At 38.5% G+C, this 15,452-nt stretch overlaps 2 protein-coding genes across 2 annotated transcripts in view; one reads left to right on the forward strand and one right to left on the reverse strand.

Annotated features, from left to right (window-relative positions):
- Nucleotides 1–13,380, reverse strand: part of LOC134680307 (kinesin-like protein Klp10A) — an 82,532-nt gene extending 69,152 nt beyond the window's left edge. Inside the window, exon 1 of the mRNA XM_063539417.1 lies at nucleotides 13,025–13,380. Within this exon, the coding sequence (XP_063395487.1) occupies nucleotides 13,025–13,085 (61 nt within the window). The 5' untranslated portion in view covers nucleotides 13,086–13,380. The remainder of the gene's footprint in view (nucleotides 1–13,024) is intronic.
- Nucleotides 1–15,452, forward strand: part of LOC134680285 (bifunctional arginine demethylase and lysyl-hydroxylase PSR) — a 359,994-nt gene that overhangs the window by 341,779 nt on the left and 2,763 nt on the right. The gene's annotated exons all lie outside the window — the stretch shown is intronic.

The raw sequence follows: 15,452 nt of genomic DNA on the forward strand, positions 1-15,452 counted from the left end.
AGGAGTGTATAATGCGCGCCTACAGAAATGAAGGACGAATCATCAGTCATAAAGTAAAGCAATTTATGTGCGCTTATACGTACAATCGCCTTAACGGCCACACCGCAAATCCAACATAACATTGTCAACAATTACTTTTGCCGGCTAGCGTGTCCCGTCAACACTATGCTAACATTAACCTTATTACAGAGACATACAGTCCAGCAATGGTCAGTTAAGAATGTTATTAGTACGGTTATTCAGATAGAAGTCGAAATCGCTCGTATGTCGGTCAGCGCTCGCGCGCTCGTGACGTCACGCGCAGGGAAGCCGCGGTGAGTCAACTGCCACGCGGCCTTCGCGTTGAAAAGCTTCGCCGGCTTGTTTTGTTGCGAACAAACGAATGTCGATTCGGATTTACCGGCAGGCATTATTCTGAATCCCAGGACAATGCTATGATTCTTTTTTTCGTACTACCTTAAATCGAATCGAGTTTTGAACTTTGACTTTGACTTGAAGAATGAATTCAATAATTGAATAAGCTGACGTTTAAAAAATTAACGTAAAATAATAAAACATGTTACCTTTGTCACCCACTTGATATAAACGAATCAATGGACAGTGAACACCTCATTCTCTATTTGAATGTGTCACGTTGTCCAAGTCCTTCCTTCTGGGTTGATGATAATCAGACCAGATCTATGAAATACACATAATAATATTACTTTGTCATCCAATTCGCCAAATATCTGCTCAATAAATCTCCCCACCTAAATTTAAGTTTCAATTCTACATATAAAACAAGTTCCACTCCTCCAAGCACTGCTATGCTAATTTCAACAATGAATCCATCCAAACAAGGACCCGATAGTCATTGGAACGAAATGATCTTCCAAAACCAGCTCGCTATCCACGGCGGTATAACCATCGGTAGAAGCCAGAGGGCCTCGATCGATGACGCAACCTTGGCTAGCAAGTGGGCGATACCACGCCAAAGCAGTTTCAATCAGGAAGTGAACGCGTTTAGTCTAAGCCCTGCATGCTGTTGAATTATATGGTCAGGATTTCGGTAACTCTGATGACTGGGATTTCAATTAAAGCCTCTGGGCTCAGCTCATCAAAGAGACTTATAATATCTGATACGTCCCAGGTAAAATCAAGATTAAAATACAAAGCTGTATGATGACCTGTTTAATTTTCTTAGTCGAAGCACTCGACACCACCACACAACGACGTAAAATTCTAGCAGAATAATGTCACCATGTTATTTTTCGTTCACAGCGAATCATGCAAAGCAAAAAACATGAACGACAGTCTCCAAATCATCCTCATTTCCTCACCAATAAAATTTTAATTAATTGAACAATGGATGAGCCGGCCTGCCGGTTTGATGAGACGTCAAGGTACAGCCATACGTTGATCAGACAAATACTTGTATTACTCAATTTGGCGACCACGAAGGTTAATAGGATGTCTCGAATCTCGAGTCTTCTCTATCATAAAAATGTTATCTTAAGCAATTGTCAAAAAATAAGGTTCTGTATGACTCATATCACAGATTTTTTAAAGAGAATCATTACACTCAATTATATTTTTTATAACTAAATTAATTACTCCCGCTTTACTGCAATTTCTCCACTAGATTGCAGACGTTGCAGTTTAAATAAAATTCTAATAGTCAATATAAATTTTACATCATTAATATCATTATTGTCAGTATTTCAGGAGCCGAAAAGAGCAAGCATTTTGCAAAGGGTGTTTGTATATAATGCATGTCGAAACGTTGATCGTATTCCATGGCACCACGGCGGTTATAAATAAGCCCGCTGGCGAGGACGAGGCCTTGCGCGGCGAGAGCCATATACGGCGCGCTTGCGGATTGTGCGGTGCCTCTGAGGACCGCACTGACGTATTCTCTAGACACTGGCACAAACAATCTTGTGTTTGTTTAAAACCGTCATATTAGAGGTACGTCGAAAAGTTACGGCAGAAATGTGAAGTCTCTTTACATAAACTCGGCAGGATAAACATGTTTGATTTGAAAAGGAATTTACAAACCACATAAGATCTTTCTTTAACTGATATTCGCGCAGAGTATACAGCATATAGTAAACAGAAACTGACTTTATCACAATTCCAGACCATTTCCCCAAAAATAATATGTTTTTACAAATATTCATCGTCAAATGATATTTTTGCACATGTAGAGTAGGTACACTACACAGCGTCTTCCCATCGTCTTTCCGTTTCCAATAAGGTTTGGGAGAAGAAATTTTTATAGGTAGATATTCTCAAGACTGCACATTGTAACACTAAGCCCCAGCCAATATGGCAATAAGAATGCATGCAGAATGCTTTGCTGTAGCTCATCCAATGGCTCTATACACAAAAGGCCGACAGACTCGAGCAGGAAGCTGTTAATGGAGCTGCACAACTGCACGGGAATATAATAAGTAGCAAGGTCGTGGTGCCCGGACTGCCCGGGTTCAAGGAAAACGTGAACTCTCATCTATCTATGACGAGTTACAGATGTGGCGTAGGAAAGTTTACACAACAGCGAAATTTCCACATTGAAAGATTTCGGAAACATCTCATATCTTTGTATGGGGATCAATATTCCAAGTTGTAAGCTTACTCAGTTTCCTTTGTAATTTTTCTGAGATTTTCGAGAATTTTTCGAACTTCTTGGAACTTTCTGCATATCTTTAAAGATTGCAGATCTCAGGTCTATCGGGGATTCCGAAACAGGATTCTGTAAGTGCACTCGCACAAAAATATGGAATAGAAATTTCGAACACATAATAATGACCTTTCTTCTGCTTTATTAACTCACAGAAATTACTTTATTGTCGCCTTTGTTATAATGAGTGCTTGTCACAGAAAGGTCTTTCAGCATGCCCATGCCCTCACATTATCCAACATTTTGCAGCTGGGACGCGTACAGAGAGATCAGGAACAAATACACCAGACTGAGAGAGAAAGCTAGACTAGAGGGCTGGAGGAGGTTTACGGGAGACATAAACAGCTATTCAGAGGGGGCGCGAGTGGTAAAACTGCTAGCAGGAGACCGAGCGTGCCAACTGGGTAGTTTGAGAATAAATGGAGACCTGGTTACGGAACCGGAAGAGATATTAAGCGTCATGCTGAAATCACATTTTCCGAACTGTGTAGAGGTGACAGAAATAAGTAAACAGGAAGGGCAGGAGGAGTCCGACTGGGCGGCGGCATTGGAGGTGGTGGAGGAGGAGAGGGTTGAATGGGCGATCAACTCCTTTGCGTCCTTCAAGGCTGCGGGCCCTGACGGAATCCTACCGGCACTACTGCAGAAAGGATATAGATACATAAAGGAGAATCTGGTGGAATTATACAGGGCAAGTATAGCCCTAAGCTATATTCCAAGGGTATGGAGAGAGGTAAGGGCGGTCTTCCTGCCTAAACCGGGGAAGAAATCGTACCAAGAGGCGAAATCATTTAGAAGCATAAGTCTGTCGTCGTTTGTGCTAAAGGCTTTAGAGAAGGTAATAGATAAGCACATAAGAGAGAAAGTGGAAAGCAGCGGATGCCCCCTACACGGGAATCAGCACGCTTACATGGCAGGAAAATCAACGGAGACAGCCCTACACAACCTAACGGTAAGGGTGGAAAGAGCATTAGACACAAAACAATATGCACTAGGCTGCTTCTTCGACGTAGAGGGGGCCTTTGATAAGGCTACTTTCGACGCCGTAGAAGAAAGCCTGAGGAGAGAGGGCATCCGACCGACAATAGCAAAATGGATAGGAAAAATGCTAAAAGGCAGATCCATAACGGCGGAGCTAGGAGGAGTATCAAAGAAGATTAGTCCAAGAAGAGGCTTCCCACAAGGGGGATGTCTGTCTCCCCTGATGTGGTGCCTACTTCTTGACTCAATGGTGAAGGAGCTCAACAGAGGGGGTATGTATATGCAGGCCTACTCTGATGACGGAGTGCTACTAGTGAGAGGGGCGGTTCTTAGCGTCATAAGAGATATAATGGCAAAAGGCCTCAGACAGGTACTGAGGTGGTGTAGAGAGAGAGGACTGGATCTCAATCCGTCGAAAACAAAGCTAGTGCTATTCACTAATAAGAGAATAAAGGAGATGAGACCCTTAGAGATACAAGGCATAGAAATAGAAATGGTGAACGAGCTGAAATATCTGGGAGTGACTCTAGACAGTACACTCAGATACAAAACTCACATCAAAGAACAGACGGCAAAAGCCATAAGAACACTGTGTCAATGCAAAAGGGCAGTGGGGAAGAACTGGGGACTGAAGCCAGGTATGATCCACTGGATCTACAAGGCGGTGATACTTCCCAGGGTGCTATACGGGGCAGTGATATGGTGGCACAGGGCCCGTATTAAAGAATACCAAAAAGACCTAACCAAAGTACAGAGATTAGCGTGCCTCATGATGACAGGGGCCATGAGAACGACCCCGACACATGCATTGGAGGTAATGCTAGGCCTGAAGCCACTCTGGATAGAGGTAGAGAAAAGAGCCACCGAACAGTGGTATAGAATGAAAGCATGCAAGGAATGGAGAGGAAGCTGTGTGGACAAGAGACACGCGCTGATACAAAAAGAGGCGCTATCAAAATTTGAGATGCTGATGGCCAATAACGACCTTATAAAAAGGCAGGAGATATTTGACAAGAAGTACAGGATACATATAGGAGAGAGAGACAACTGGAAGGTAGAAGTCAGTCACCCGACGACTATCTGTTTTACGGATGGCTCTAGAAGAAGCTCAACGAAACTAGCAGGAGCAGGCATAGTAATCCCTAAACTGGGAGAGAAGGTATCAATACCGTTGGGTAGGTATGCTAGCGTATTTCAAGCAGAGGTATGTGCAATAGCGCGCTGTGCACACATAATTAAAGAGAGTGTGCAGCAAGAAGGTGCTGTTGTAATATATACCGATAGCCAAGCAGCACTGAAGGCACTAAAGAAAACATCGGTTACCTCCTCCCTTGTGAGAGAATGTCGGGAGGAGCTCAACTCGATAGGCAAACGAAGAAGCGTCACGGTGGCATGGGTACCAGGACACCAAGGAGTGACGGGTAACGAGAAAGCGGACGAGATGGCAAGGATGGGGGCGGAAACGGAACACATTGGTCCGGAACCGGCTCTACCTATGTCAGCGGACGTCACGAAGGGAGTCATAGAGAAGGTAAAAGAGATGGAAGCACAAAGAGAATGGGAAGAAGAAACTGGATGCAGACAGTCGAAGATGATGATCAAAGGCATAGATCACAGGAGAACCAGGTATCTTCTGAAACTAGGTAAGAGCAGTCTGAGACTTCTGACAGGTATCATTACAGGTCATAACACTCTCAATAGACACCTTAAGATAATGGAGATAAGCAGAGATGCCTCCTGTCCACACTGTGGTAAGGAGGAGACTAGCTTACACCTACTAGCGGAATGTATTATGTATGCGGCACCGCGATATAATACATTCGGCAAAGACACACTAAAAGAGAACGAACTAAAGGACGTCGAACTCAAAGATGTCCTTCTGTTCTGCAGGAAAACAAGAAGATTTGAGGAGAATGGTGAGGGAATGCCGCCGGGACAGTAACCTGAAGCTCCGACTCCAGGGAATCGGGCTGAATGAACGCGGCACGCGATCGACAGCCCGCCTGCTTCCGGCCAGGCGTCCCTACACTACATCTACATCTACATCCAACATTTTTAGCAGTACCATGGTGGGAATATTATCCAGTTATAAAAACGAAGTCTCCAATGCATACACTTGCACCTCTCCAACTTTCCTTTCAAATGGTCTGATGTCTGATTGGTTGTAGAATGTGCCAGCACCTACTCTTGATATGATCAACCTGTCTGGTATATTTTATGAGGTCTGCTACCTCATGTTGTGGAAGAAGAAATCCATTTGTGTGTAGGACTAAAAGCCAATTAGCTAACAAATTATTAAGTTAACTACAGTGTTTTCTTGTTGAGAGGTAATTTATGAATGTATTTTCTGTTGTACTTAGCAACTTTTTTCTACCATTAAGTGTATTGTCATACTCGACAATAACATGTTTACTTCATATATCCATCCATTAGCAGCAAAATATTTAATGAAAAGTAATGGATATAAGAATTTTACTTATGTGAAAATTATTTACCTTAAAAATAAATTTATTTTTATTTATGTAAACTGTAAAACCAAGTTTGGATGTTGGTTAGGGGGGTATTCCATTCGGCCAATATAAGTCTCACTCTCATTAAGCAAAATATGAGACAAAATATACATTGGACAACGAAATTGGACAGGTGGAATACCACACATAGACATGAAGTATGCAGATCAGGAAATAAAGGCAAATTCATTGAAACTCAATTAATAAAAATTGGGTTACTAGTTCCTAACATTCATAAACTGTGGATGATATTAAATTAGCACTAATTTGTCATTTAAATTGCCCAAAACATTAATGCAAATTATATTTTGGCAATTACACACACAACACAAACATATAATTTGTTATACTGCCCTCCTAAGTCAAATAGTGCTATCTCAATAACAAATTATTTTGAAAATAAAATTATCAGCTATAGAAATTAAAGTATAAGTTAGCAATGAATTTTCTTTTGAGATAGCGCTATTTGGCTTAGTAGGCCAGTATAATAGGTGCAAAAATTGGGCCAAGTTTTTAAACTTAACCTTTCATATTTATGTAGTGGTCAAAAATCTAGGGTTTAAACCTTGGTTGTGCTGTCTAGAGCAGAAAGACATTCTTGAAAAAAAATGCAAAAAGATGACTAAACATTTGGCCAGGATCCTTATCAGCACCTCTAGCACATCTTGCATCCGCGACTTAGACCGCGACTCGAGTCGCCATTTCCGCGGCTGTCAAATCTGTCGATTTCCATAGCATAACTTGTACCCGCGACTGCAACAGCCGCGTAGAGAACTCAAAGTCGCGGCGCGACTCGTCAGTGTTACCCGGCGAAATCAAAGTCTAAACAAATCGATATTTGCAAGTGGCAACACTGAATCGGAAACCAGGGATGCGCTAAATCATTCGTTCTTTGGTGGTAAAAAATCTAGTTTTTTGTCGATGGTTAAGTTTTTTCTGTCAAAGTCAAGGAACTTTCAAATTTTGTCAACATTTAATTACGGGAAAAAATATGAAAAAATGTAAGTAATAGAGCCTTATATACTTAATATTGATAATATTCCTTAAAATATATATTGTTTAAAAATTTCTGTTTAATAAACCTTTAAAATAAAATATTTTTGTTCTCATATTCCTGTTGTAAATAGTGTTTTTTTTTTTCAGAATAAGTTCAGCATTATCCTAGACACGATTGATATCCCGGCACCCAAAGGAAAATATTATTAACAGGAACGTGCCAACAGGACCCGAAGTGGAGATTCAGGAAAAGAAACACACTAGGCAAGCTTGTAGGTTTCAAACGCCGAGCTGTCCCCTTTTCTAAATTAACTAAGATGTGAGAAGCGCTTTAGCTTTAAGAACACCACCGAGGAAGTGAACTATTAATAATGACTCTAATGGTTATAGCGTACCTATCTAAGCTGCCACAGTAACTCTCAAATAAGTTTCATATAGTTTTTCTTGTGCCAATAATGGATGGCATGTGTGTGTACTGTGTACCTAACTGTTTATGATTTGACAAATTGATATGAAAAGCTTATTTCATAGTCCTTGATGAAGTCATGACCATATTTTATTGTCTTGTTTACAAACCAATTTTCTTTCCAGGGTGATATTTAATTGTCCTACGCCGCATGTCGAAGAAAAAGGAAGAGAGAAAATACTTTTCAAGGGTAATAAAGAAGATTCTTACAATTTCTCTATAGCGGTTCTAGATGTTAATATACATATATTAGGTTTAATAATAAGAAGTCGAATATTGCAAGAATATATAAGGCAAAGCAATATACTATTAATTTAAATATTGTTTTTTTTCTCTCCTGTATATTTACCTGAAAAGAAACAAAAATAAAGTAGGTAGGTAAGTACCTAGAACTCCTAGAAGCCATTATTAATTAGCTCCCCAAGGCCCACTTCATACCTAATGTTGACAGCAACATATCATAGCATGATCGTATCAGGCCCTGTCAAACATGAAGTGAAACATCTAGAACACGGGTATGTTTTAGAGGAGTTTCAATATGGTAGACCATATGATAACCGTACCTATGCTACCTACGCAGACTATGACATGAACGTAATGACTCCTTCAAAATATTGTTGGTCGGCTCGGTCCAGTCACGTCACGGTATGGTGTTGGCAGGGGACGGAATGGTTTAGTGGGAGTTGACTGATATTTCATACAAAGCATGATTTTGAGCCGGACATGATCCTGTTATAGCCACGTATTACATCATTCTGTTACAGTACGATGCAGCGGGCACAGGCCACATGTAGGTATGTTTTGTTGAAGTCGAGGAAGGTTGCAACCGGTACCTAAATAGTAAGAGATTGTTGAAATTAGACATCTAACCGTGATCCTAAATATTACTACTAAGACTATGGCTTACTTACTAAGTCGGATTGTTTGTTTTGAACATTTGTACCTACCCACCTCATCGGCTTCATTTATGTACAAGCAAAGCGGCCTCCGTTGTTAGGTTGATGAAAGTTTGGTGTAAGGAAGTCATAGGATTACTTTTACAAACTTACAAACCTGAATTGAAATTTAAAAATCCTCCATATGTACCTAATTACTTAATTGAGTACCTACAAGCTAGCTGTTTGAAATTAAAGTTGTAAACATGATGGGTGTGTTGTGGTACTTGTAGGTATCACCGTGCATAATCGATATAAGAGTGCGTAAAGCGCATTTAGTGATTGTTCCATACTTCCTTATTCCTTAGGGCAATAAGTAATTATACAAATTATATTATTGCATAATATATCAAACTTGTTTTTAAGTTATAATTATCATGAGTTTAGTTAAAAAAGTACAAGCAAACCACCCGCGAGAGCGAGTCGCGTAGACTTCGACTCGCGGATTGACATAAAGACGAGAGAATATTTTGTCTCTAAATAGGCAGTTGTGCTACGGATTTTAGTTCAAAGTCGCGATCGTTGTCATTTTCTGACAGTGACACCTGATCGCGAGTTTGTCGCGGCTCTCGCGCGTGAGTTGTGCTGCCAACACGCGACAAGCCGCCAAGGCGCGCCGATCTGTCACTTCTCACGCCTGTCGCGGCCAGTTGTGCTAGAGGTGCAGACAGACAAGAGGTAGTATAGTATAATATCAGGATTTAAAAAGTAGTTTTTTTTTTTAACTCTACCAGCACCTCTAGCACATCTTGCATCCGCGACTTAGACCGCGGCTCGAGTCGCCATTCCCGCGGCTGTCAAATCTGTCGATTTCCGTAGCATAACTTGTACCCGCGACTGCAACAGCCGCGTAGAGAACTCAAAGTCGCGGCGCGACTCGTCAGTGTTACCCGGCGAAATCAAAGTCTAAACAAATCGATATTTGCAAGTGGTAACACTGAATCGGAAACCAGGGATGCGCTAAATCATTCGTTCTTTGGTGGTAAAAAATCTAGTTTTTTGTCGATGGTTAAGTTTTTCCTGTCAAGGTCAAGGAACTTTCAAATTTTGTCAACATTTAATTACGGGAAAAAATATGAAAAAATGTAAGTAATAGAGCCTTATATACTTAATATTGATAATATTCCTTAAAATATATATTGTTTAAAAAGGTCTGTTTAATAAACCTTTTAAATAAAATATTTTTGTAGGTACGTAAATATAATAATGGAATTGCTATTATTGGTTTTGTTCTCATATTCCTGTTGTAAATAGTGTTTTTTTTTTCAGAATAAGTTCAGCATTATCCTAGACACGATTGATATCCCAGCACCCAAAGGAAAATATTATTAACAGGAACCTGCCAACGGGACCCGAAGTGGAGATTCAGGAAAAGAAACACACTAGGCAAGCTTGTAGGTTTCAAACGCGGAGCTGTCCCCTTTTCTAAATTAACTAAGATGTGAGAAGCGCTTTAGCTTTAAGAACACCACCGAGGAAGTGAACTATTAATAATAACCCTAATGGTTATGGCGTACCTATCAAAGCTGCCACAGTAACTCTCAAATAAGTTTCATATAGTTTTTCTTGTGCCAATAATGGATGGCATGTGTGTGTGTACTGTGTACCTAACTGTTTACGATTTGACAAATTGATATGAAAAGCTTATTTCATTATAGTCCTCGATGAAGTCATGACCATATTTTATTGTCTACAAACCAATTTTCTTTCCAGGGTGATATTTAATTGTCCTACGCCGCATGTCGAAGAAAAAGGAAGAGAGAAAATACTTTTCAAGGGTAATAAAGAAGATTCTTACAATTTCTCTATAGTGGTTCTAGATTTTAATATATATTAGGTTTAATAATAAGAAGTCGAATATTGCAATAAGGCAAAGCAATATACTATTAATTTAAATATTGTTTTTTTTCTCTCCTGTATTTTTACCTGAAAAGAAACAAAAATAAAGTAGGTAGGTAAGTACCTAGAACTCCTAGAAGCCATTATTAATTAGCTCCCCAAGGCCCACTTCATACCTAATGTTGACAGCAACGTATCATAGCATGATCGTATCAGGCCCTGTCAAACATGAAGTGAAACATCTAGAACACGGGTATGATCTAGAGGAGTTTCAATATGGTAAACCATATGATAACCGTACCTATGCTACATACGCAGACTATGACATGAGCGTAACGACTCCTTTAAAATATTGTTGGTTGGCTCGGTCCAGTCACGTCACGGTACGGTGTTGGCAGGGGACGGAATGGTTTAGTGGGTGTTGACTGATAATATTTCATACAAAGCATTATTTTGAGCCGGACATGATCCCGTTATAGCCACGTATTACATCATTCTGTTACAGTACGATGCAGCGGGCACAGGCCACATGTAGGTATGTTTTGTTGAAGTCGAGGAAGGTTCCAAACGGTACCTAGTTAAATAGTAAGAGATTGTTGAAATTAGACATCTAACCGTGATCCTAAATATTACTACTAAGACTATGGCTTACTTAATAAGTTGGATAGTTTGTTTTGAACATTTGTACCTACCCACCTCATCGGCTTCATTTATGTACAAGCAAGCGGGCTCCGTTGTTAGGTTGATGAAAGTTTTGTGTAAGGAAGTCTTAGGATTACTTTTACAAACTTACGAACCTGAATTGAAATTTAAAAATCCTACATATGTACCTAATTACTTAATTGAGTACCTACAAGCTAGCTGTTTGAAATTAAAGTTGTAAACATGATGGGTGTGTTGTGGTACTTGTAAGTATCACCGTGCATAATCGATATAAGAGTGCGTAAAGCGCATTTAGTGATTGTTCCATACTTCCTTATTCCTTGGGGCAATAAGTAATTATACAAATTATATTATTACATAATATATGAAACTTGTTTTTAAGTTATAATTATCATGAGTTTAGTTAAAAAAAGTACAAGCAAATCACCCGCGAGAGCGAGTCGCGTTATAAAGTCGCGTAGACTTCGACTCGCGGATTGACATAAAGACGAGAGAATATTTTGTCTCAAAATAGGCAGTTGTGCTACGGATTTTAGTTCAAAGTCGCGATCGTTGTCATTTTCTGACAGTGACACCTGATCGCGAGTTTGTCGCGGCTCTCGCGCGTGAGTTGTGCTGCCAACACGCGACAAGCCGCCAAGTCGCGCCGATCTGTCACTTCTCACGCCTGTCGCGGCCAGTTGTGCTAGAGGTGCAGTACCTATGTAGATTAGTATAGTTTCAGGCCTTTTTTAAATCTATACATAATGTAAAGTTAAATAAAGATCCTAGAGATAGTTATGACTATGTATTAAGAGTATAAGTGTTTTGGCATATCTAGAGCTGTAAACTTATACTTGTATTTATTTAAAGAATAAAGAGGTGAAGAACCAACTAGGTAGGGTCATTGCGTCAGTTGCAATTTGTGGGTGAATTGCAATTCTTTGTAGCAACTACGCCAAGTGGACAGAAACTGGCGCTAGACGGTGAACTGACACAATGAACCTATTCATCTTCTTATAACTAGCATTATTCATCAAAATAAAAAATATGTAGAAATTCACACACTCCTTGCTGCATTAATATACCTATAGCCCCATTAGTAATAATTTTTGAAATGTTGAGTATAAAAACATAATGTATTGTATCTATAGTCCGTTTTTTTAGCATTAGAAAGAACTTTGCAGAAGTAAGCTTGTGGTTCCAAATCTGGCACTTCTAGCAGTAATAATTTTGAAGTAAATTATATGTATTGACCATGCTAAATTAGATAATTCAATAATTATTAACAAATAACGAGCCTGATAAAAACTGCACGCTTGCTTCTGTGGAGTTCTTTTTAATGCTAAAAAAAAACGAACTATACAGAAGAAGAAACTAACTCGCTGATCAGAAAATAGTGAAATCAGAAAGCAAAATGTCCAATCTTTGACTCACTCTTACTCATATAAAGTAATCAAAATGTATATGATGTGTCAACAAATCACTGCATAGGCTTCATGTTTGCAATACATAGCCTTTTCTCAAGCACTGCCAACAGAAAAAGTGTGCTGTTTGTGTGAAAAACTGAATTTCTGAGGTTGTGGGTATATTACCTTCTGAAATGTAGGTATATAACTATTTTTTTAAATGGAACTGGATTCAACCAGATATTTAAGTAAGTTATTGACTCAACATAACATCAAATCAGACCTGGACTTCAACAACACTTATAACTGTGTAAGAAAAGACATCAGATTTCAGGACTACGAAACAATAAATGCAAAGAAATTTAGCAAAATATTTTGGGATACACTTAATTCTTACTAGTTTTAAAGACTAAAAGGCGTTGAATCATACGTCTATCGCCGATTTTGCAATATGATTCATATGAGCAGGATAAGGTATTTTCGATTGATTTCAGCAACTGGCGCGAAAAACCACCAGAAATAGAAGCAATCGCTTCAAGATCTAGTTAGTTAAACCCCAAAGAGATTCTAAGCTTCATAGCACTTACCATCTGTTCTTTTGATGTTGATGTTAATCCCAGACTGGATCTTCACAGTTCCGTCATCCATTTTAGCACTGATTTAGGCACCACGTACACCATAGAACATTATTTTGCAACGAACCCTTGTTCAAATATGGTCTAACACTTAATGGAATTACACATGAGAACCGGTGAAAATTACAAATAAATTTCTACACCCAGATTGACAGTTATATCGAGCAGTTAGCTACACACTTCAGACTGGAACGTTTAAAATTTGTTTCACTACAACAGTCAAATCAATCACTTTACTTCTAATGGCTAGCAATGTAACGAAATTGATTTGAAAATTGAGAAAAATAATGACGAAATATAAGAGCAATAATATAGTTATTTAAATTATTACAGTTACAATATAACAGAGAATTCCAAAATTATCTCACTGAACATCAAGGCATCGAAAATTGGCGAATAGTTGCCAGTTCTCATTCGTGCTTGCCATTCATAAGTATTTGATTATTTTTCCATAAGATAAAAGTGTTTGTTTGAATTATTTTTAACTTTTATTCACTCTAATATTTCACATTTTGTATATCAACTTTAAATCGAGTAATATAAATATAATTTTGGTGAATTAATTCCATCGCGTCTCTCCTAAAAATCCTAAATCGATCGATTATATCTTTGTGCTAGGTGCACAACACTACAATTACTACCATAGACAGGAAAACTCAATATAGAGATGATAGAGATTTAACGCCTAACGTAATCGAAAGCTCGATTGCTTGATAATAATAATAGGTATCGATATAATAATAATAAATTCCATAGTATAATCTAATTTAATTCATTGATTGCACCAATGTGGATTATTTTTTGACAAGTTTTTTAAATAAATTAAATAACATGACATATAAAACATGTTGGATATTTTTATTACTGAGAATTTCATCGAATGATTAATCGATCTGGACAGTATTTTTTATTCGGTATCAACTCGAAGGTTAACTGCTCTACTCTAGACACTAGAGCATCACTAGAGTGCTCGAGAGTGCCCGACTACTGACTGCTCTCGGCGCCGGCGGAGCCACGGATTTAGAATTAATAATCCGGATTGTGTACAGTGGCCAAAAAGTGTGTCCACATGAGAGGTTAAACCTGAGCCCTGCATCTCTTTCTAATTAGGGTGACCATAAGTCACATGAATGTGGGATATTAGCATAAGATGGATTATATAGTTTGGCCAGGTTCTTTTCTCATTCGCACATAATCAGAGAGAATAATACTGTATTTTCCCTATGCTAGTATAATTGCCCCAGAAAAGAGATGGATAGTCATTTTCCCTTCTGTAAAACGCTTCACACAACCTTACTTAATTTAGTCGTTATAAAAGCTTTTAGTCGTTATAAAATCTATTACAGATGGGATGAGCGTATTGGATCGCGATCAATGCGATCATGGTCGATTGTGAGGAAGGTGGTCCGCCGTACGTCCATCAAAGACACAGCTATAAGAGAGAGCGAGACAGATATCCAGGGTCGGGTAAAACGTTGTAGTTGCATTAGGTAACTAGGTAATTCGCAAATCGTATCGATCAAAAACACTGCCATCGGTCGTGTTTTAATTAATCACCACTCATTGCGAATTTAATTCCTACTTTTAACACTTGTTTCGCAAATAACTTTGTAGTTATTATTACTATGCCGACTGGTTATCGATACTAGTCATTTTGTCAAGCCCTAGCGTTGCGTAACAATTTATGTTTTTACACGAAATTATCTTGATTATTGACTAAAATGATAAAATATTAGCACACAACGAAATAAAAACTTACATTTAACCGTGTAAACCGGCATCTTACACTATTTATGCTCTTCATAATTTAACAAAATACCTATCACTATCAATATCATACTCATGGTGTGTTAATATACGTGATGACTTCCCTTTTGCATACTTTAGCTATTCTTTAAGCGTAAGCGTCATTGTAGATCTGTAATTGCAACAAAATTTTCAAATTTGCCGCCGTTGTATACGGACGGAAATATGTGTTCAACCTATATAGAATCGATTACATATATATAAATAGTTAGAATTAACGTTTCAGTAATTAAATATTATGTATAAATATGAGTCTGTAATGTCTAAGGACATTGGATTTAATTTTTGGCAATTATTAGCTCTCATTACGTGAACCGAATAATTAAACATGCCGAAATAAGTATAGTTATCTTTATTTATTTATTAGTATACTATTTAGGTACCTAAACTTATTTTTACATTAAGTACGTAATAATAATTCTGTAAGACCGATCTAAATCGTACCGACATCATGGTAACCCTAATGAGTTTGACAATGTATTCTTGTATTTTTATCGTAAAATTGAATAATTGTGACCAACCCTTAAAAGATATTCCACAATCAGCGTAGCTTTCACTTCTAGAACCCCACACA

This window comes from Cydia fagiglandana, chromosome 3 (genome assembly GCF_963556715.1).
Source record: "Cydia fagiglandana chromosome 3, ilCydFagi1.1, whole genome shotgun sequence".
Taxonomy (NCBI): domain Eukaryota; kingdom Metazoa; phylum Arthropoda; class Insecta; order Lepidoptera; family Tortricidae; genus Cydia; species Cydia fagiglandana.